The following is a 24,712-nucleotide window of genomic DNA, read 5'->3' as shown; positions in this document are numbered from 1 at the left end:
TCCAGGTCCTTGCTGCGTCACTTCATCAATATTCCACCTTCCACGCGTCTACATGCATTACCCATCCTCTCCAACCGGAACTTCAACAACCTCCAGCTATCCGACAATGAACTCCGTCTCAAGATATCTAACATTAGTCTTCCACTTTCTTCGCTCCTACTTCTTCTCGCTACCCCGTCCCCCTCACAACGACAGGCGGTTCCACAGATCCCATAGTCATATTCATGATTGCATCTCCAACATGCACATGATCATTTAATTTACCTACGTCACCAGTATCTCATATAAGTGATGTTATCATGAATGACTGTATTTTAAATGTAATATAAAATAATATTAAAAGTTTAAAAACTCATAAAAATTGCCCTAAAAGAGTATTTTAAAAACTTCCCTTATTTTTATATGCTTTTTATATATTTTAAAACATTTATTAAATATCTAGTCCTTTAGCTGAGGAAAGCTTTCATCTGCTGGTAATCTATTCCTTCCTGAGGAATGGAATAACAATAAGGAGAAATGAAATGGAGGGTCATTGTAATGACGATACGGGTCACAAATGGAGGTATCCATTGACGTAAGACACTTTGACCAATGGCAGATTGTTAAGGTTCGGTGCCGGGGAACGAGAATCTCAGACACACCAGAGCTGGTAACTATCCGCCTGCTACTGTCGTGAGCATTTACGGAAAGTTGTGCAAGCATGGTGAAACCGCGACTAGCGACAAGGTGCTGGATGTACATCTCTCATCATAGAACGTTATGGTCAGATGTCTTGCTTGCTCTGTAAAGCAGGATACGCGTCGATCTACGTCAGATCTGACGTCTGTATGCAATGCTGACGCAGGCACAAATGCTTTGGCACAAACCGTTCAGTGGACACTGTTGAATGTAGGACTTCATCTGATAAGAACAAAATTGTTCAGGGAAATTCAGCAATACAGGAATACAAGTCGCTGAGGGATTAAATAAATAAGAAGTGCAGAGTAGCTAAGACGAAGCTTCTCCATGAAAAAGGTAAAGAAATCGAAGAACAAATGACTGTCGGAAGGACTGACTCAGCATTCAGGAAAATCACAACAGCCGTTGCTTAAATCAAAAGCAAGGGTGGTAACATTAACAATGCAACGGTAACTAAGCTGTTAAATGCAGAGGAGAGAGCGGATAGATGGAAAGAGTACATTGAGGGCCTCTATGAGGGGGAAGATTTGTCTGATGTGACAGAAGAAGAAACAGGAGTCGATTTAGAAGAGATAGGGGATCCAGTGTTAGAATCAGAATTAAAATGAGCTTTGGAGAACTTAAGATCAAATAAAGAAAAGAGATAGATAACATTCCATCAAAATTTCTAGAATCACTGTGGCAAGTGGCAAAAAATGACTGTTCACGTTGGCGTGTAGAATCTATGAGTGCGGCGACGTACCATCTGACTTTCGGAAAAATATTATCCACGCAATTCCGAAGACTGCAAGACCTGAGAAGTGCGAGAATTATCGCACAGTCAGCTCAACAGCTCATGCATCCAAGTTGCTGACAAGAATAATATACAGGAGAATGGAAAAGAAAACTGAGAATTTGTTTGATGACAATCAGTTTGGCTTTAGGTGAGGTAAAGGCACCAGAGAGGCAATTCTGACGCTCCAGTTAATACACAAATCAAGAATAAAGAAAAATCAGGACATGTTCATAGGATTTGTCGACCTCGAAAAAGCGTTAGACAATGTAAAATTGTACAAGACATTCTACATTCTGAGAATAATAGGGGTTAGCTATATGGAGAGATGGGTAATATATGATATGTACAGGAACCAAGAGGGAATAAAAAGTGTGGACGACCAAGAAATAAGTGCTCGGATTAAAAAGGGTGTAAGACAGGCATGTACTGTCCAATCTGTACATCTTAGAAGCAATGATGGAAATAAAATAACGGTTTAGGAATGGGATTAAAATTCAGGGTGAAAGGATAGAGATACGATTCATTGATGGCATTGCTATCCTGAGTGAAAGTGAAGAATTAGAGGATCAGCTGAATGGAATGAACAGTCAAATGCATATAGAATATGGATTTAGACTAAAGCGCAGAAAGTCGAAAGTAATGAGAAGTAGCATCAGGATTAATGGTGACGAAGTAGATGAAGTTAAGGAATTCTACTGTCTAGGCAGCAAAATAACCCATGACGGACGGAGCAAGGGGGACATCAAAAGCAGACTAGCAATAGCAAAAAATTGTATTTCTGGCCAAGATAAGTCTACTAGCATCAAACACAGGCCTTAATTTGAGGAAGAAATTTCTGAGAATATACTTTTGGAGGACAGCATTGTACTGTAATGAAACATGGTCTGCGGGAAGACCGGAACGGAAGAGAATCGAGGCATTTGAGATGTGGTACTACAGACGAATGTTGAAAATTAGGTGGACTGATAACGTAAGGGAAGAGGATGTTCTGCGGAGAATCGGAGAGGAAAGATGTATGTGGAAAACATTGACAAGGAGCCGGGAAAGGATGATAGTACATCTGTTAAGAGATCTGGGAATGACTTCCTTGGTATTAGAGAAAGCTGCACGGGGCAAAAACTGTAGAGGATGACAAAGATTGAAATGCGTCCAGAAAATAATTGAGGACGTAGATTGCAAGTGCTTCTTGAGATAAAGAGCTTGGCACAGAAGAGGAATTCGTGACGGCTGGCATCAGATCAGTACGAAGACTGATGCCTCAAAAAAAAAAGTTATTAGAAGCATGTCACCTGGTCAGATGAATCACGTTTGTTGTTAGATCAGGTCAATGGTGTCCGAATAAGCCTTCGTACAGGCGAACGGCTGTTCGAAATGACCACCGAGCAGCGGACGCAGGCCTGTGGGGACTGTGTTATGTTGTGAGGGACATACACCTTTGGTTCCAGAGCCAATATGGTAGTAACTGGTGGCTCCATACAGCTGTGAACTACGTGAATATTGTAGCGGACCACTTGCATCCCTTTACGATTCATATCTTTCCCGATGGCAATGGAGTTCTCCATCAGGATAATTGCCGATGTCATAGGGCGAAATTCGTTCTACAATGGTTTTAGAATCATAATAGTGAACTCACATTGATCTCTTAGTGACACAATTCGCCCGATCCGAACCCAATGGAACACATCTACGATGCTATCAGGTACCAGCTCTAAGCCCACAAAAAACTGGCCCGTAACTAACGGTAATATGTGGTAGGGATTAGTAAAACGGACCGGTTAAAACCGTTACCGTTATGTTCTGAATAACCGGTATTTTTCGGTACTTGTTTGGTCTCAAGAAACACTTGGCACAAGAATTGGTGTAGCATTGCTGAGACAATACTCTTTCTGTTACCATGTTAGTACGGTATGCGTGTACATGAAGTGTGCGAGATTTGCCTCATCTGGTCCATATGGCAGTCTCTCGCTGTTGTCAAGCGTTAGTCGTATAACACAATGTCACCACTCCTACTATGGAAGTATCTTACGATCAGTGAAGTACAATGTCCCATTTTCTTTAAAAGATTAAGAACGGGAGGAGCCACAAGAAACTTGCGACGCCTCACAAGGAGAAAACTTGTTGTTGTTGTTACGGTCTTCAGTCCAGAGATGGTTTGATGCAGTCCTCCATGCCACTCTATCCTGTGAAAGCTCCTTCATCACCAAGGAGCTACTGCAACCTACATCCTTCTGAATCTGCTTCGTGTATTCATCTCTTGGTTCCCTCTGCGATTTTTACCCTCCACTTTGCCCTCCGATCCTAAATTGGTGATCCCTTGATGCATCAGAACATGTCCTACCAACCGATCCCTTCTCCTAGTCAAGTTGTGCCACAAATTTCTCTTCTCCCCGATTCTATTCATTACATCCTCATTAGTTACGTGATCTACCCATCTAATCTTCAGCATTCTTCTGTAACACCACATTTCGAAAGCTTCTATTCTCTACTTGTCTAAACTAGGTATCGTCCGTGTTTCACTTCAATAGTTCGCTACACTCCATGCAAATACTTTCAGAACTTAAATCTATACTCGATGTTAACAAATTTCTCTTCTTCACAAACGCTTTCCTTGCCATTGCCAGTCTACATTTTATAACCTCTGTACTTCGACCATCATTAGTCATTTTGCTCCCCAAATAGCAAAACTCGTCTACTACTTTAAGTGTCTCATTTCCTAATCTAATTCCCTCAGCATCACCTAATTTAATTTGACTATATTCAGTAGCGTCTTTGATTCATAATCAAAACGTCTTCGGTCCCGGGTTCGATCCCCGCCCCTGGCTAAATTTTGATAAATAATCAGCATTGGCGGCCGAAGACGTCCGGCATAAGAAATCAGCCTCATTCTGCCAACGGCCTTGTCAAAGAGGGCGGAGGAGCGGATAGAGGTTCAGGGCACTCTCTTGTCCTAGGGATGGGAAATTGCCCCTAAAGGCGGAAGAATCAGCAATGATCAACGACATGAGGATGCAGAAGGCAATGGAAACCACTGCATTAAAGACACGTAACGTATATCCACAGGAAATGTGGCCTGTAATTGAAGAAGTGTCATGATGATCTCTCCATTGGCAAAAGATTCCGGAATAGTCTCCCATTCGGATCGCCGGGAGGGGACTGCCAAGGGGGAGGTTACCATGAGAAAAAGACTGAATAATCTACGAAAGGATAACGTTCTACGAGTCGGGGCGTGGAATGTCAGAAGCTTGAACGTGGTAGGGAAACTAGAAAATCTGAAAAGAGAAATGCAAAGGCTCAATCTAGATATAGTAGGGGTCAGTGAAGTGAAGTGGAAGGAAGACAAGGATTTCTGGTCAGATGAGTATCGGGTAATATCAACAGCAACAGAAAATGGTATAACAGGTGTAGGATTCGTTATGAATAGGAAGGTAGGGCAGAGGGTGTGTTACTGTGAACAGTTCAGTAACCGGGTTGTTCTAATCAGAATCTACAGCAGACCAACACCGACAATGATAGTTCAGGTACACATGCCGACGTCGCAAGCTGAAGATAAACAGATAGAGAAAGTGTATGAGGATATTGAAAGGGTAATGCAGCATGTAAAGGGGGACGAAAATCTAATAATCATGGGCGACTGGAATGCAGTTGTAGGGGAAGGAGTAGAAGAAAAGGTTACAGGAGAAAATGGGCTTGGGACAAGGAATGAAAGAGGAGAACGACTAATTGAGTTCTGTAACAAGTTTCAGTTAGTAATAGCGAATACCCTCTTCAAGAATCACAATAGGAGGAGGTATACTTGGAAAAGGCCGGGAGATACGGAAAGATTTCAATCAGATTACATCATGGTCAGACAGAGATTCCGAAATCAGATACTGGATTGTAAGGCGTACCCAGGAGCAGATATAGATTCAGATCACAATATAGTAGTGATGAAGAGTAGGCTGAAGTTCAAGACATTAGTCAGGAAGAATCAATACGCAAAGAAGTGGGATACGGATGTACTAAGGAATGATGAGATACGTTTGAAGTTCTCTAACGCTATACATACAGCAATAAGGAATAGCGCAGTAGGCAGTGCAGTTGAAGAGGAATGGACATCTCTAAAAAGGGCCATCACAGAAGTTGGGAAGGAAAACATAGATACAAAGAAGGTAGCTGCGAAGAAACCATGGGTAACAGAAGAAATACTTCAGTTGATTGATGAAAGGAGGAAGTACAAACATGTTCCGGGAAAATCAGGAATACAGAAATACAAGTCGCTGAGGAATGAAATAAATAGGAAGTGCAGGGAAGCTAAGACGAAATGGCTGCAGGAAAAATGTGAAGACACCGAAAAAGATATGACTGTCGGAAGGACAGACTCAGCATACAGGAAAGTCAAAACAACATGTGGTTATATTAAAAAAGGCAACGGTGGTAACATTAAGAGTGCAACGGGAATTCCACTGTTAAATGTAGAGGAGAGAGCAGATAGGTGGAAAGAATACATTGAAAGCCTCTGAGGGTGAAGATTTGTCTGATGTGATAGAAGAAGAAACAGGAGTCGATTTAGAAGAGATAGGGAATCCAGTATTAGAATCGGAATTTAAAAGAGCTTTGGAGGACTTACGGTCAAATAAGGCAGAAGGGATAGATAACATTCCATCAGAATTTCTAAAATCATTGGGGGAAGTGGCAACAAAACGACTATTCACGTTGGTGTGTAGAATATATGAGTTGGCGATATACCATCCGACTTTCGGAAAAGCATCATCCACACAATTCCGAAGACGGCAAGAGCTGACAAGTGCGAGAATTATCGCACAATCAGCTTAACAGCTCATGCATCGAAGTTGCTTACAAGAATAATATACAGAAGAATGGAAAAAAAATTGAGAATGCGCTAGGTGACGATCAGTTTGGCTTTAGGAAAAGTAAAGGGACGAGAGAGGCAATTCTGACGTTACGGCTAATAATGGAAGCAAGGCTAAAGAAAAATCAAGACACTTTCATAGGATTTGTCGACCTGGAAAAACCGTTCGACAATATAAAATGGTGCAAGCTGTTCGAGATTCTGAAAAAAGTAGGGGGAAGCTATAGGGAGAGACGGGTCATATACAATATGTACAACAACCAAGAGGGAATAATAAGAGTGGACGATCAAGAACGAAGTGCTCGTATTAAGAAGGGTGTAAGACAAGGCTGTAGCCTTTCGCCCCTACTCTTCAATCTGTACATCGAGGAAGCAATGATGGAAATAAAATATAGGCTCAGGAGTGGAATTAAAATACAAGGTGAAAGGATATCAATGATACGATTCGTTGATCACATTGCTATCCTGAGTGAAAGTGAAGAAGAATTAAATGATCTGCTGAACGGAATGAACAGTCTAATGAGGACACAGTATGGTTTGAGAGTAAATCGGAGAAAGACGAAGGTAATGAGAAGTAGTAGAAATGAGAACAGCCAGAAACTTAACATTGGTCACGAAGTCAATGAAGTTAAGGAATTCTGCTACCTAGGCAGTAAAATAACCAATGACGGACGGAGCAAGGAGGACATCAAAAGCATACTCGCTATGGCAAAAAAGGCATTTCTGGCCAAGAGAAGTCTACTAATATCAAATATCGGCCTTAATTTGAGGAAGAAATTTCTGAGGATGTACGTCTGGAGTACAGCATTGTATGGTAGTGAAACATGGACTGTGGGAAAACCGGAAGAGAAGAGAATCGAAGCATTTTAGATGTGGTGCTATAGACGAATGTTGAAAATTAGGTGGACTGATAAGGTAAGGAATGAGGAGGTTCTAAGCAGAATCGGAGAGGAAAGGAATATGTGGAAAACACTGAGAAGGAGAAGGGACAGGATGATAGGACATCTGCTAAGACATGAGGACATGAGGACATGGTACTAGAGGGAGCTGCAGAGGGCAAAAACTGTAGAGGAAGACAGAGATTGGAATACGTCAAGCAAATAATTGAGGACGTAGGTGGCAAGTGCTACTCTGAGATGAAGAGGTTTTCCATTCTTCTGTATATTATTCTTGAAGCAACGTCAGCTGTTTAGCTGATTGTGCGATAATTCTCGCACTTGTCAGCTCTTGCCGTCTTCGGAATTGTGTGGATGAGACTTTTCCGAAAGTCAGATGGTATATCGCCAGAGTCATATATTCTACACACCAACGTGAATAGTTGTCTTGTTGCCACTTCCCCCAATGATTTTAGAAATTCTGATGGAATGTTTTCTATCCCTTCTGCCTTATTTGACCGTAAGTCCTCCAAAGCTCTTTTAAATTCCGATTCTAATACTGGATCCCCTATCTCTTCTAAATCGACTCCTGTTTCTTCTTCTATCACATCAGACAAATCTTCACCCACATAGAGGCTTTCAATGTATTCTTTGCACCTATCTACTCTCTCCTCTGCATTTGACAGTGGAATTCATGTTGCACTCTTAGTTTTACCACCGTTGCTTTTAATGTCACCAAAGGTTGTTTTGACTTTCCTGTATGCTGAGTCTGTCCTTCCGACAATCATATCTTTTTCGATGTCTTCACATTTTTCCTGCAACCATTTCGTCTTAGCTTCCCTGCACTTCCTATTTATTTCACTCCTCAGCGACTTGTATTTCTGTATTCCTGATTTTCCCGGAACATGTTTGTACTTCCTCCTTTCATCAATCAACTGAAGTATTTCTTCTGTTACCCATGGTTTCTTCGTAGCTACCTTCTTTGTACCTATGTTTTCCTTCCCAACTTCTGTGATGGCCCTTTTTAGAGATGTCCATTCCTCTTCAACTGTACTGCCTACTGCGCTATTCCTTATTGCTGTATCTATAGCGTTAGAGAACTTCAAACGTATCTCGTCATTCCTTGGTGCTTCCGTATCCCATTTCTTTGCGTATTGATTCTTACTGACTAATGTCTTGAACTTCAGCCTACTCTTCATCACTACTATATTGTGATTTGAGACCTGACTAACCTACGGACTTCACACACATCCATGCCCGAGGCAGGATTCGAACCTGCGACCGTAGCGTTCGCGCGGTTCCAGACTGAAGCCCCTAGAACCGCTCGGCCACAGCGGCCGGCTCAGCAATATGTCTATCCATTCAAATTATTTCGTCTGCAAACAGCAGCTGTAGTGAACAATACAGTTTCTCTGAGAACTCTCCGTAGATGCGTTCGTTAGGCGTCTCTCGGATCAGACATCAACGCGTCTGCTGGCTCATTACAACGACGGTGCCTTCAGACCGGACGGCAGCCGGAGAGACAGTGTAAGCTGTTACCGACGACGGCAGCAACCAGCACTCGCTAACAATGATGGATAGCCGCCTCGGCGTCTTACTTAACATGTTAGGATCTGGGAGGGCGGCGGCGTGTCCTGGACAGGCAGTTATCTGGGCGGCAGTGTGGTAATGGATCTGGCCGCTGGGGCCGCCAGATTTTTCCATCTAAGATTCTCATCGATACAGTTCCCCTGTCACATTCCCCCTCGGAATGTCAGTTCCGCGAGGCGGTGTCTCGAAACGACAGCTCGGGGGAGAAAAAGCAATTTCGTGCACGGCGGCGCGGCGGCTCTCCGGTGAGTAATAACGAGCCAGCCACGTCGGCAACTTGATGAGCAGGCGAACGCCCCCACCACTTAATTGTTTTTGGCGTTGGTACGGGAGGGGCGTCGGCGTTCTTGTAACCAATACCCGCTGGCTACCTTGAGTGGGTCTTCGTCGATCATGTATTTATCCGGACGTCTGCTCAAAAATCATTATTATGTGGGAACAAGTACGTGTCAAGTGAGGGTCGGGCCTTGGCATCTATCCCCCCCCCCCCCCCCCCCCACGCACACACACACCCGCTCCCCTCGCACCACCCACACTCCTCCCCAAGAAAAAGTAATTATATCGGTGGTCCATATAGATGTAATATGCAACCGATCCCTTTTGAATTTGATACATATTTGTTGTACCATTAGCTACAAGGGGTGTTCAATAACTAATGCAACACTTTTCTTATAGGCAAGTTTCGTATGAAAAAATGGTGAATTTGTTGTGGGACATCGTGAGTGTATGTAGCCTTCAAAATATCGTCTGTAACGGGGGTGCGTTCGATGCAGAGAGCTGTCAATGAGTATCTTTTGGCGGAAAACCAAGGTATCGCAGATACTCGTAGGCGCTTTGCAGAATGCCTGCGGAGACTTGGAAGTGAATAAAAGCACAGTGAGCTGTTGGGCAAGGCATCTGTCGCAAACCCTTCCGACCTCCAGCGTTCCAGCTGCCGCACTCAGCTGTGACTGCTGCAATGTTGCGGACACACTCATTCGAGGTGATCAACAAATCACAATCAAACACCTCGCTGCTCAACTGGACGTCTCTCTTGGTAGTGCTGACACACTCGTCCACCAGTTGTGGCACTCAAAGTTATGTGCTACCAACTGGGCATAAAGGCCCCTCATTAAGGTAGCTTAAGGCTGTTGCACTGAACAGAGATTATGTTGAAAAACAGGGTTTGTTGCCAGAAGAAAGGTGGGAGAGGAGGGGGGGGGGGGGGGGGAGGGACACACATAATATAGTGTACTGGAATCCTGAAGTAAACCAAACTGCTTTGAGAAAAAAATACTTTGCAGTACTTATTCAACGCCCCTAGTAGTTTTCAGGCCTCAGCAGGCTCATCATCATATGAAGATGTAACAGAACAGAGACTTGGAGGTGAAGGAAAGCACATTGAGTCGTTGGGCGAGGCGTGTGTCGCAAACCTGTCCAACCTCCAGCGTTCTGGCTGGTGCACACAACTGTGACTGCTGCAGTGTTGGAACGTGTGGACACTATCATTGGAGATGATCGACGGATCTCAGTCAAACACCTCGCGGCTCAACTCGACGTCTCTGTTGGTAGTGTATTCACACTCGTCCACCAGATGGGTACTCAAGCGTGTGTGATACCAAACGGACTTACAGGTCCTCCAATTGAGGTGCCCTTAAGGCCGTCGCACTGAACAGAGAGTATGTTGAGAATTAGGCTTTGTTGGCAGAAGAGGGGGGAGCGGACGGTGGATAATATGGTGTATTGGAATCTGAATTAAACCAAACTGCTTTGAGAAAAAAAATGGGTTGCATTACTTATTCAACACCCCTTGTAGTTTTCAAGCCTCAGCAGGCTCATGATCATATGGAGACGTAACAGCGCAGCTTGACGCTAGGGTCGTGGTGACTGCATTGCGTCGTTGTATCTATGGCAAATTTATGCTGATAACGCACATTTTCCAGCTTACACACACACACACACACACACACACACACACACACACACACACACACACACACATACAATCCGCAAACATACACATACACAATATTATTTAAGAGCAGTTGGTTTCACAGCAAATAAAATTATAACCAGAATGCCTTTTTCACTCTTCATCGAAGTGTGCAGTTTTTATTGGAAACAATTTATTTATTCGCTTTCAGCCAACAGAAGCATTTTCGAGTGATATTTTGAATAAAGAAACATAACGATCTTTAAACAAGGTACAAAGATGATAAGTAACAGAAACATCAGTAATGCAAACTAGCCTTGTATGAATTACATAATGTAAAATAAATAATGTTGTATAAAACCACTTCCAAATTTTAAGAAGGTTATAGAAATAACGTATGAACTTACGAACCTACGGTGTCGGAGGTACACAGATATAGGCTGGTGAGACATGTGAAGAGGTAGTGCTTAGACAGGGGAGGGACTGGTTACTGTGAGGATGGGTGAGAGGAAGCAAATATTAATAAGATCATAACAAGAACACTTTAAAATCAAAACAAAACATAGAATTACGTAGCATTTAAACGATTTGCAGATTTATAATGAGACATAAGAGGAAGCGTTGTAAAAGAAAAGTTTACAAACATGTGAAGACATTAGGTGACACTCGCAGAATTTAGACGGAAGAAGTGTCAAAGCTGGAAAGCCAGCAGTGGCAAACAAGCGGAAACAACAAGCATATCTCTGTTCGCAAATAAGATGTTCACGCGACATGAAGCAAGGTGCCCATAAAGTGCTGCTATCATTTAATAAAAGTATAACTTGGAAACTGTTAGAGATACAGCAGTTTGTTGAAAAACTTTTAGCAATTCTCAAAGTTTTTCTGTTAGGCCAGAATAACAGTGCAAGCCTCACTGGTTGCGCGTAGAACATCGACGCTGTATGGGCGCTAATGACCGTAGCAGTTTCGCGCCCTAAAACCACAACAACAACAAAAAACATCGACGCTGTATTTGAGTTCTGCGGGTCAGCATTGCTTCATCAACAGTTCCGGTCGCTTCATTGATTCGTGCAGGAAGGGTAGCAATGTCATTGACTGCTTTCATGCAAATTCGATCTCTAACGCAACCCCACAAAAAGAAGCCTAATGGAATGACTTCGAAAGAGCGCGGTGGCCATCACGACTAGTCCACCTCTCAGGAAATGTGTCATTCAGTACCTCCGACACACACAAATTCCTTCGTGGGGATACTCCATCATACTGGAAGATGAGAAGGCAGCTGTTGCACTTCGATCTGTGGTAGCAGGAACTGCTCAAGCTGTTCAGGTAAACATTTCTCGACATAGTTGTCTCCGGGAAGCAAAAGGCACCTGTTACGCCGGCCGCGGTGGTCTAGCGGTTCTAGGCGCTCAGTCCGGAACCGCGCGACTGCTACGGTCGCAGGTTCGAATCCTGCCTCGGGCATGGATGTGTGTGATGTCATTAGGTTAGTTAGGTTTAAGTAGTTCTAAGTTCTAGGGGACTGATGACCACAGATGTTAAGTCCCATGGTGCTCAGAGCCATTTGAACCATTTGAAGCACCTGTTACGTTGCCTTGTCTAGGTCACACCAAACATTAAACTTCAGCCTATCACGAATGTGTTCGCATGTATTGTGTCGGTATGCATAATATTTGATGTATTGCGCCCTCTCCTGGTCTGTCGCCATTTTGGTGCACTCCAGGTCAAATCTGCAACAAAGAAGAAACTGTTTAAACAGCCGGCCGGAGAGCCCTGCGGTTCTAGGCGCTTCAGTCTGGAACCGCGTGCCGCTACGGTCGCAGGTTCGAATCCTGCCTCGGGCATGGATGTGTGTGATGTCCTTAGGTTAGTTACGTTTAATTAGTTCTAGCCGACTGGTGACCTCAGAAGTTAAGTCGCATAGTGCTCAGAGCCATTTGAACTGTTTAAACGTTGACAACCAAACACGATTCACTATCTGTAATAGTTTCCAAGTCATCATTTTTTAAATTATGGCGGGACTTTATAGATACCCTGTACTGAACGTGGCTTCCTGTTTAAAACATGTTACTTTTAATTTACCAAGGAGTTCCACACCAGCGCATTCTCTGCTACAAAGTGAAAATTCATTCTGGAAACAATCCCGTAGGCTGTGACTAAGCCATTTCTCGGGAATATCCTTTCTCACGGTGCTAGACCCGACAGATAGAGAAAAGTGCTGGTGGAAGTGGAGCTGTGAGGGTGGGTCGTGAATCGCACCCCGATTGCTCAGTCGGTCAGAAAAATTCCCGCAACAGGCAAGGTTCGGGTTCAAGGTCCGGCCTGGCACACAGTTTTAATCTGCCAGGAAGTTTAAAAACTTATAATCTTCGCTATATAGACAAACAAATCAGTTCAGTATCAATTTCATGTAAGTCAGAATGTATGTTGGGTATTGACTAGCAATGAGTGTATACAGGTAACAAAATAATATGCACAAATCTCATACAAACTACACTCTTCCAACTTAGCACTATATGCACTGAAGCGCCAAAGAATCTGGTATAGGCATGCGTATTCAAATACAGACATACGTAAAGAGGCAGTATACGGCCCTGAGGTGGGCAACGCCTATATAAGACAAGTGTTTGGCGCAGTTGTTAGGTCGGCTACTGCTGCTACGATCGCAAGTTATCAAGATTTAAGGGAATTTGAACATGTGGTTATAGTCGGCGAACGAGTGATGGGACACAGCACCTCCGAGATATCGAAGAATTGGGGATTTTCCCGTACGACCATTTCACGATCGTACCGTGAATATCAGGAATCCAGTAATACTTCAAATATCCGACATCGCCGCGGCCGGAAAAACATCCTGCAAGAATAGGACCAACAACGACTGAAGAGAATCATTGAACGTGACAGAAATGCAACGCTTCCGCAAATTGCTACAGATTTCAACGCTGGCCCATCAACAAGTGTCAGCATTTGAACCATTCAACGAAATATAATGGATATGGGCTTCCGGAGCCCGAGGCTCACTCGTGTACCATTGATAACTGCACGACACAAAGCTTTACACCTCGCCTGGGACCGTCAACACCGACAATGGACTGTTGAAGACAGGAAACATGTTGCCTGGTCGGACGAGTTTCGTTTCAAACTGTATCGAGCTGTTGGACGTGTGTGGGTATGGAGACAATCTCATGAATGCATGGACCGTGCATGTCTGCAGGGGACTGTTCAAGCTGGTGGAGGCTCTGTAATGGTGTTGGACGTGTGCAGTAAGAGTGATATGGGACCATGGGACCCCTGAAACGTCTAGATATGACTCTGACAGGTGACACGTACGTAAGTATCGTGTCTGATCACCTGCATCCACTCATGTCCATTGTGCATTCCGAAGGACTTGGACGATTCCAGCAGGTCAATGCGACACTCCACAGGTCCAGAATTGCTATAAAATGGCTCCAGGAAAACTCTTCTGAGTTTGAACACTTACACTTCCGAGACACGATCATTATTTACCATATCTGGGATGCCTTTCAAAGTGCTGTTCTGAAGAGATCTCCAACCCGTCGTATTCGTACGTATTTATGGACAGCCCTGCAGGATTCACGGTTTCAGTTCCCTCGAGCACTACTTCAGACATTAGTCGAGTTCATGTTGCGGCACTTCTGCGTGTTCGCGAGGTCCCTACACGATATTAGGCAGCTGTACCAGTTTCTTTGGCTCTTCGGTGTACATAATAGATACCTACTAATAACAACAGCTATGAAAGCATGATGTCGCGACGATACTCATTAATCAAATATTCTCAGGTTTCAAGCCGTGTCAAGTGGTTAACTACTCAAAAGCTTTCGGCAAATACTCGTCTACCATTGCCAAGTGGTTGACTGTCATGTGGATCCGCTGCCATGCTTATATAGCCACGACGTCGACAATGACGTCATTGGTGCTCGATCCCACCCAAGGTATGATAATGTTTTGATGTCGCGGCCGCCGCGCCCGCCTTAACTCTCCAATCACAGGATCTGAGGACGCACTCAGCTGTAATTTTCTTATTGAGGGTGTTGCCCGACATTTTGATCTCCGTTGACTCATTTATTAAACTATCCCAGAAGCTGCCGGTCCGTTTAGTAACAAAAGTCTCATGGAATGCAATTCGGTGTCTGTTTTGTAGTGCATGTTCCGCTACAATTGATTTTTCGGAACAGCGTAGGCGGAAACGCCTTTCGCACGGCTCTGTTCAATAGTGCCGACAAATGACCGACACATCCACACGATATTTTGTATATTTCAGGTGTTGTGATGTCTAGAGCGTCTTTCACAGGCTTCATTAGTTGCCGCATCTCTGCCGGGGGCCTAAAGTCTGTGTCGATTTTATGCCTTTTCAGAAGCCAGCTAACCTTCCATTATTGAGCCACGAAACAATAAAAACATTCTACTGTACTTTCTACTTAGATGAAATTCCTTGCGAAATTCATCTGTTGTAATCGTTTCCCTTGAAAACTTGACGTAAGTGGCTCAGTTCCCGCGTCAGGTTTTCGGCGTAAGAGACAGTTTCAGCTTGCTCTACAAATTCCTCAGAAGTGGCCATTTCTGTGCTGGGTGCTGGTAGCTGGTGGCGTGCAGATACCGATCAGTGTGGGTGGGCATGCCGTAGACGCTCTGACCGAGATACCCATTGAGTGTACGGCGGACGGTGATGTCCGGGAACGGCAAGGAACCGTCCTTCTCTACTTCCATCGTGAAATTTACGTGGTCGTGGATGTTGTTGATGTGTTCCAGGAATTATTCCAGCCTTTCATGTCCGTGAGACCGTATGACGAAGATATGATCGACGTAGCGATAATTACAACTCGGCTTTCAGAAGCAGTGTCCAAGGCGATGTGCTCGAAATGCTCGATATAGAGACTGACTACCGCTGGAGCTAATGGACTCCCCTTCTCGACGCCGTCGGTTTGGCTGAAATGTTTTCCACCATGGAAAAAATACAATAACGTCAGGGTATGCTAAAGTAAATCCGCGATAGTGTCGTCAAAGAGCCGGGACAGCAAAGCTATAGCGCCTATGATGAGTACGCACGTGAATAGGGATACCACATCAAAACTAACCATATCATCTCCTTCATCAAGACGTAGAAGTTTAAATCGATGAATGAAGTCTGCCGTATTGTTTATATGGTGCACACAGAGTCCACCATCGAAAGGAGGCTGGCCAAATGATATACAAGTCTGTAGGTTGGCGATCCGATGGTGCTCGCTATACATCTTACAGGTTACCCTGCTTACGTTCCTTTGGCAGACCGTAGAACGTGGGTCGTTTGGACACCTGAGGGAGAAGGTTCTTAATAATAGTCTCTTCCAGCGATTACCCTTTGATAAGTTCCGAAGTCCTCCCAACTGGCTCAAGAACAGGGAAGATTAGCCAGCTCCTGAAGAGGCATAAAACCGACACAATCGTCAGGCCCCCAGCAAATATTCGGCAACTAATGCAGCCAGTAAAGACGATATAAGCCTCAGAACACCTGGAATATACAAAATACTGGGTGGATGTAGGCAGTTTTATGTCGGTGAGATGTCCGCACTATTCAGTAGTGCCGCATAAAACGTGAAAGGTGTTTCCGCCTACGCTATTCCGAAAAATCAGCTGTGGAGGGACATGCACTGCAAAACGGACACCGAACTGCATTCTACGAGAGTTTTATTACTAAACGGACCAACGGCTTCTGTGATAGAGAAGCAAATGAAGCAATGGAAATCAAAATATCGGACACCTTCAGTAACGACGGTGGATGGCAGCTTAGTATGGGCTGGGATCCTGTGATTGGAGAGTTGAAAAGGGCGCGGCAGTCGGGGCACCAAAACACTACATATATGGTGCGGGACCGAGCATCAATGACGTCACTGTCGACGGCGCGACTATACAAGCACGTCAGCGGCATGCACACGACAGTCAACCACTTGACAATGGCAGAGGAGATATCTGCCGAGAGCTCGTGGGTAGTTAACCACTTGACGCAGCTTGAAACCCAATAATATTTTATTAATAAAAACAGTTTCTCATTAGTCCTAAGTTTTTGTTTGATAAGAAATTGTACCCTATCACAAAATTAATATGAGGTCCTTTAACCCCTCCCCTCACTAGCTCAGATTCTGTGTACGCTCTTGTTTGGGAGCACACTGTTCAGCACTAAAAGTGTTTATACTGTTCTAATTGCATTCGAAAATTTACCTCTACATCAGTACCTTACGCCTTTTGATGGAGCAACTTTCGGTATCAGTATCATCTGCCTCCTACAATGAACGAATTTAACTGCTGCACGAGAATAATGACTGTCAGTAAAGCTTGCGCGTAAGCTCGAATTTCTCTGGTTTGCTCCTGATAGTCATTTTGTGACTGTGGGTTTGGAGTAAGAAATACGTTGCCTGACTCTTACCAGGAAGTATGGTAAAGGGTGCTGCGAGTGTTCTCTGGTAGAGGATGGTTGGTCAGGTTAGTCATAAGCAGCAGTAGCCCCTACTTACGACCCAACAGTGTTTAGGAGGAGGGCGTTCCACCATGCTCTCGGTCGTTGGTGCACGAAGCCTAATGGTGACGCAGCCTGGCTATCGATAAGTATAACTAAGCAAAGCACCGCAGCAATCTAGCAACGTCTGCATACTGAGGCTGCCCGCGGTGCTGGCTCAGCTACGGTTCGAGGTGGCACAGTCGGGCTTGGCGTTGGACAGAGCTAGCTGGCTGGCAGCGTCTCGCGCTGGAGGGCGTCCAGTGGCTCCGTGGCTGGGAGGATCTCAGATCGATACCCGGCCTATCAATGCTGCGGCTGGACGTCCTGCCACGGGGTCCTATCAGGACGACAGTGGAATGGTAGTGGACTTACACAGCACTAAAGCGATCCCGACTCGATAACTCCCTGGTTCTAGCCAACGACCACTCTGGCTGGACGACCACCATTTATACCCATTACAGAGGGTTTGTTGCAATTTGGCTGTTGCGCGTGCCAAGTACCCACATGCCGAAGCGTCCCTGCTTTCGGCGACTGGCGGGCTGCAGCGGCAAGGCGAGTGTCGTGGTGCGATGCTGCGCCAGCACAGTACAGTACATGGCTGCCTGCGGCAACGAGCCCTTTGCGTTAGGCTCGTGTAAAATTTTATCAACATACTTCTATGTGATCCAGAACGTTTCTCTTACAGCGTCTGATACTGTAGTTTGATGAATATCTCTTCAATGCTCTCAAACTTACTAAACGAATCTGGTACAAGACGTGGTGCTCTTCATTGGATATTCGCTGTCTCCCCTAATTATCTTATCTCGTTAGTGTTTCAAACTGATATGCAATACTCAAGGATCGTCCAAATGAGGCACTGGCGTGCCATCTCTTCCGTGGCAACTTTACATGGCCTCCTTCCAATGAATATCTCTGTCACCTGCTTGTCCTATGACACCCTCTATGAAGTCACTCCACTTTTTGTCGATCTGGACTCATAATCCAAGATATTTTGCGCTTGCGACTATTCATGTTTAAAAATTACCTACTACTCCCTGCAACGGCCGACGTGTATCTACACATATTTCCGAATTTGCTACAATTTTCTGGCGTCGCGGCTTACCTATAGACGAGTATAGCAGCATCCTCCGCGAACAGCCTCATGGATATTCTGCTGCTGCCTGACAGCTCACGACTTCAGGAAGGCATTTCATGCAGTGCCTCGTTGTCGTTTAGTGAATAAAATAGTAGCTTCTGATTGGAATCGGGACTTCCCTACTGACAGAATTCAACACGCCACTCTTACCGAAACAAAACAGACTGATGTAAACGTAGTTTCGGGAGTGAGCCATCTCTAAGCAAGTGTGACAGGAGGGTCACTGTTTACAGTGTGTATAAATGACCAAGTGGATAACGTAGAAAGCTCCATGCAGTTTTTCGCAAGTGATTTTGTTGTCCTTAGGAAGTCTGCAAAGCCAGAAAATTGTAGCGAATTGCAGGAAAACTGCAGGGAACAGATGACTGGTACAGGGACTGGCATTTGATCCTGAACGAAAGGAAATGTAACATATTGTGCGTAAACATGAAGAGAAATCCACTCCTTATCGATTATACTATTGATAACAGATCACTGTCAACAGTAACTACTGTAAAATACCTAGGCGTAACACATTTCACATAATTAGCCGAAGATATCCATTACTCTTCGATTACACTTTTGGTCATCAGCCCCTGGAAATAGTAACAGCGGTAAATTACTTAGGAGTAACTTTCCGGAACCAGCTAACGAGCCGGCCGGAGTGGCCGAGCGGTTCTAGGCGCTACAGTTTGGAACCGCGCGACCGCTACGGTCGCAGGTTCGAATCCTGCCTCGGGCATGGATGTGTGTGATGTCCTTAGGTTAGTTAGGTTTAAGTAGTTCTAAGTTCTAGGGGACTGATGACCCAAGAAGTTAAGTCCAATAGTGCTCAGAGCCATTTGAACCATTTTTGAACCAGCTAACGAGCACTGACGGCATAAAACAAATTGTAGGAGAACAGAAGTTTTTCTGTCTCAAAGAAATTTATCATATTTAAACTTGTAATATGCTGAAAATTTTGCATACAATCGATGTTAAGGACAATGGTCGGTTCATTTACAGTTTTTATATAGAGGAGTCACTTGCGCTTTTTTGCAGTTGCTTGGAACATGAGCTGAGCGAGAGATTCACGATAAATGCAAGTTAAATAGGGGGACAATGCCGTAGAGGCCTTTCTGTAAAACCGAACTGGGATTCTGTACAGACTTGGCATTTAGTTGTTTCTGACTCATCCTGCTGCTTCTCGACGTCATGGATGCCTATTACTGTGGGCGACGGTTAAACGACGGTATGTCTGTACGACTGTATTGTATTGTGTTGTATGGGACTGGACCTTGAAATGACGGAGAGTTTCGTCCCCGCCATAGGCCTCAGTGGTTTACAATCCCACAACAGGCTACAGCAGTCCACTCACCCCACCGCCGCCCCACACCGAAGCCAGGGCTATTGTGCAGTTCGGACCCCAGTGGACACCCTGGAACGTCTCATACCAGTGTAACCCCAAATGTTTGCGTGGTAGAGTAATGATGGTGTATGCGTACGTGGAGACAGTCTTTGCGCAGCAATCGCCCACATAGTGTAACTGAGGCGGAATAAGGGGAACCAGTCGTGGCGTCTGGAAGTGGAAAGTGGAAAAATGGCAGTGGTAGACAAAATCTTCTCCACCACACACCCAAAAGTTGCTTGCTGAGAGTAGATGTAGATGTATAGCGGTCTGACAACTGGTTCGTGCTACGCGCTATAAAACTGGGAGTTTCTATCAGTCAGTCTCTATGACCTACCAGTTGGGTGATACGGATTAGCCTTTTCTGACGGTACCATTCCACTGTAACGCCGTCAGCAGCAGACATGAATAAATATAAGTTTAGTGATATCTGTTTGACGAACTGCCGAAAGTTGTGTGTTCTAGGATCTGACCCGTTCCCGTTCGTTAAGTTCTTTTTGCTGACTCTTTCAGACAGAAACGTGTCTACCATTAGTTATTAGAAATAGCACAGCTCGAGTACTGAGAAGATATAGTTCAGTTATGTCTATGTTGATTACGCCTCCCACCTGCGCGGTCTGGCATTAAACTGAACATGTCAAGTGAGGTAATCGGTGACATTTTTCTCATGTAGTAAATACCTATAATATTTTAGCGCAACTTGCTAACAGAACTATTAATATTAGGACCCATATAGAGAGGTATACTAGCATACATAAAATAAAATCCATAAGTAAAGCAAAGCTTATGGAAGTTAAATATATTTTCACAGGCACTCATTTAGTCCCTGTATCTATTGCATCAGGTAAATATTTGATGAGATACGTAAATTATTAAAAGAGAGGTCACCAAATATTAACATGAAATATAAGCGCATTGCAGATATCAGAGCTCCAAATAGTAAAACAGTAAAAACAAATTGAGGCTTCGTGAATTGTGCTGTCAATTAGTGCTCTCGGTAATTCTGTGTCGCTTCATTATCTGCCTGCTCGTCACGTGGTTAAAAAACGAGAGAGATAAAAAGGCAATTCTTTAACGACAATATATTTGTGAATAATGAATATGACACAAAAACGCCTGTTCACACAGACCTGTGCAGCTCGGCAATGAGCGCTCATCAGCACGACTAGCGAGCTGCGAAGCGCATTGTATAAACCGTCACAATCAAAACCATAATCATCACAAACCACATCCATCTGACATCCATTTCTGGATAAAGGTTTCATCTAAACGTTGCACTGCGTTGCAGTCTTCAGCTCTGCTCATCCATGTTGCTTCTGTGTAATTTGTGACGTCATCTATTCAACTTCCTTTGTAATCGTCTTTTCTTATTTCTAGAAATCCCGAAATTCCTAGAGCATGTTTCCTTAAAAGAGTGAACCGATATATTGCTTCGTCTACAAATAAAGTGTGGAAATATCAAACGTTATAAGTGCCGAATCCCTTATTTGTCAGGAGAATTTAAAAAACAATGTATCTCTTTTTGTATCCAAACACTCGAGAAGGTGTTCTGATACCATTGTTAAGAACGTCCTAGAGAACTTACTAAGAGCCAATAAGAAATTTTTTGTTTCAAGTGTCATTAATAAATACACCATTAATATTTTAATTAGTAGTACTCTAGTCTACAAAAATCATATACCATATATTAAAATTTTTATAAGAGTCTAACAATAACTAATTCAAGGACATATCTTTGAATATTGACTTCTCTTTCTTACACAAAGTCATTCTTGCCATCAAATGTTGCAAATCCCTGTAGAAGTGCCTGTCCTATTGAGTACGAAATGCTTTTCATAATACTTTCCAGATACACGTTGTTTTGTCTGCTCAATTCTCCAGCTTCTTTTACTATTCTCGATTGGAACGGGATAGTCGACAGCTAACAGCGGTCGACAAAGTGCCCTCCACCACGCACCGTGAAGCGGCTTTTCGAGAATAGGGGTAGCTGTAGGTGTAGATGTAGATATAGATGTACTAGGTCGAGAGAACAGCGCATCCAAGCAGCTGTGTGACTGACATTCTTTAACTTTTTCGTTGGACTTGGAATAATTTTGTGAGTGCAAAGTTATGTACCTCAGCTTTTCGTTGGTCGTGGAATAATTTTCTGAAAGCGAGTTCCGTACTTAACTGATCACTGGACTTAGATTACATGTCTGTGTTTTGGGTGGTTGATTTTACGTGACATTACGAACTTCAACTTTGTTTACATTATTTGAGGCAGATGTGAACCGCAATTATTTTCTGCATTTATTATTATACTCATGTTTGATGGATCTCTTGCATGTTTTCGCAGTGGTTAGTGTGGATAAGAACTTTAGTTTATGTCGCGATTAATATTTGGAAGCTGTGCTTTCAAACTTCGAGTGTTTGTTTCCGATTTTCGTGAATTAATGCAGTTAAATGAACAGTGCTCGCACATATTTCTGTACTGGATTCTCTGCTCGCACTGCAAACATCAGTTATAGTTAAATCATTTCTGTATTACATGCTGTGCTCGCACTACGCGCATTAGTTACTGTTTAATAGTTTTTATTTGAATCTGTAGTTTATATGAGGCCATAGTTCCTAAATGTGTGAATATTATTGAATAAACATTTATTTGCCTTAAACTGTAATCCACTGATTTCGTGAACATTATTAATCTAACAGGATTTATGTAATAGTTTCTCTTATTTACACATTATTCGCAAACTTCTCTGTTTACTTAAAAGAGTAAAGGATCAATTCTGTAATTAACTGTTGGGTTTTATAACAACGACGCATGACCGACCCCTATGATATAAGAACGAGTCAAGCACTGAGAGTGACAAAATAAAACCGCCGGAGCGCTCATAGCCTCTTCCGTCATTTCTCCTACGTTTGTGCAAGGTGTGATCCTGATATAGTTCAGTGCAATTTCTTGGTGCAAGGATTTCCACGTGTAATGTACAAACAGTTTTATTTTACTTAATCTAGGTAGGGACATTCCTAACAGTTGCTCAACGGCGCTTTTCCACTGCACAGGGACATATTCTCGCTGGGATTCGGGCCTTTCCGCTGGGTGTGCACATCTGGGCTGGAGAGCGACCTGCAGACCACGGACAAGCTCGCAATCGATGAACTGGAGACTCTGCTCAAAGGTAACTAATTGCTGTCGCATATAAGCTGATAACAATGCTACTGACTCTAGCTATAGAGTATGACTACAAGTGTCATTGCTAATCACCTAGAGGAAAGCTGTATGCCATGGAAAACATATATTTCTATCAATTGCTTATCGACGTTGTTGCATATTTCACCCGAGCAAGTTTAGAGATTGCGTGGTGCACCAAGAGAACACGTTGACGAAAGTGAATTCTGAAGGTCTTTTATCTTTATTATTAATATTTCACATAAGATTTTGTACGTTTAACTAGTAGCTTCATATGATGGTGGAGTTCCAGAATAATTAAAAATGTGACTGTTTGTACACTTCCAATTCTTCTCTGATAATAACGACGTTACTGAAGCGGGCAGTTCATTTTCATACGTCTCTCAATAGAGATTGGATGACTGGGATCTCCCACGAAGTCGCCGCCAAGCTTGCGATGATGCTCATCCAGGATTGTGCGAAACAGCGATTCGTCGTTGAACATAGTGCGACACCATTCAACAGCAGTCCGTGCCTACTGGCCACGGCAACACTCGAAAGCCAGTCGTTCGTGTAGCAGCGTCAACGGCATTCTACACGTGGATGTTAATTCCCTAGCCTGGTTGCTACCACTCTCTGACCAATTGTGCGAAATGGCACAGAATGTTGCATGGAGTCACTGCTTGTATGGAAGAAGCAGACGTGATGGGGCTACAATGTGCTTGGTACACAAAACAGCGATCTTCCGTTGCGACGGTCAGACGTAGTTCCTGCCCTCACGTTCACCTGCAGTCTTACATCGGATCACTGTTACATCTAAAAGCCTCACAAATTTTGACATTGCACCATTCAGCCAGCTGGCCAAATGGAGACCTCTTTCAAACCCTTTACGGTGCTGACAGCGCTTTTTCACACGAGTACGCTGCATCTCCGTGTACTTCACAGTGATCACTCAACATCTGACGCCGTTTACACTCCTTATATACCCTCCCAGGAATGATAACAACGCTGAACACGAACAACACTAATGCACTCTGGCAGTTGTTTCTCTACTGACAGAGAATTTAATCATTTCCATATCCGCCGATGGCGTGTTTGTGTACACTGCTACATGGACATGGGACTATATCTTCTGGGTTCCTCTTTTTTTTCAGGTAGTGTGCATGCAGCGGCAGCATGCCTCGAAAAAGCAAGCGTACATAATATTGAATGTGAAAAGCCGTTTAATGATAAACCTCTCGACTTTAGACCAATGAAGGCGCTATACGTTCATAATAAACTAAATTATTAGCATTGGTTGGATGCCGTTTTTAATTCTTGTAAGATTTAACCTATATTTTTGCACAACCATGAACCTACCATGTCAGATTTTCGACAAAACAGCTTTATTACGGAATCCGCATGAACTCAGTGGAACATGATTTTGATCCGTCAAGCTGTCGATCCCTTCAAATAAAAAAAATTTAGCAACAGCTCGAGACGCGTTTTACTACTCTTCTTCGACACACCTAACACTACCATTTCACGTCACTGCTAACTAACAATTTCCAATAATACTAGCGCGCACGATGGTTGAATTTAACACTATTCGTCAGCTGATTTTGTTCTAGTTAAATCAAGAGAATCCGATAGGTATGGCGCCTCCTCATTACCCACCCCTTCACTGATGTGACCATTCTTTCCACCAAGCAAGAGATATCACAGGGATTACAATTTTACCCAAAGAATCTAATCAATTACACTATGGACAACGTCGGTACTTTTTTTGACTTTATACATAATTTTTACGTAAATGTAACACAATTTAGTGGAAATATTGTAAATAACTTGATAATTAAATGTAGGTATTGATGTTTCTTTTCAATGAACTTCCAAAATCTTCCAGTCA

The 24,712-nt window shown here is 43.6% G+C and overlaps 1 protein-coding gene across 1 annotated transcript in view; it reads left to right on the top strand.

Moving 5' to 3' along the window:
* The window catches only part of LOC126485129 (urocanate hydratase-like), a 390,077-nt gene that overhangs the window by 188,348 nt on the left and 177,017 nt on the right, over window positions 1-24,712 (top strand). Inside the window, exon 10 of the mRNA XM_050108773.1 lies at window positions 22,719-22,834. Coding sequence (XP_049964730.1) covers window positions 22,719-22,834 — 116 coding nt within the window. The remainder of the gene's footprint in view (window positions 1-22,718; window positions 22,835-24,712) is intronic.

This window comes from Schistocerca serialis, chromosome 6, assembly GCF_023864345.2.
Source record: "Schistocerca serialis cubense isolate TAMUIC-IGC-003099 chromosome 6, iqSchSeri2.2, whole genome shotgun sequence".
Classification (NCBI taxonomy): Eukaryota; Metazoa; Arthropoda; class Insecta; order Orthoptera; family Acrididae; genus Schistocerca; species Schistocerca serialis.
Note: the sequence above shows the minus strand (reverse complement) of the source record. Positions and strands in the feature narration are given on the sequence as shown.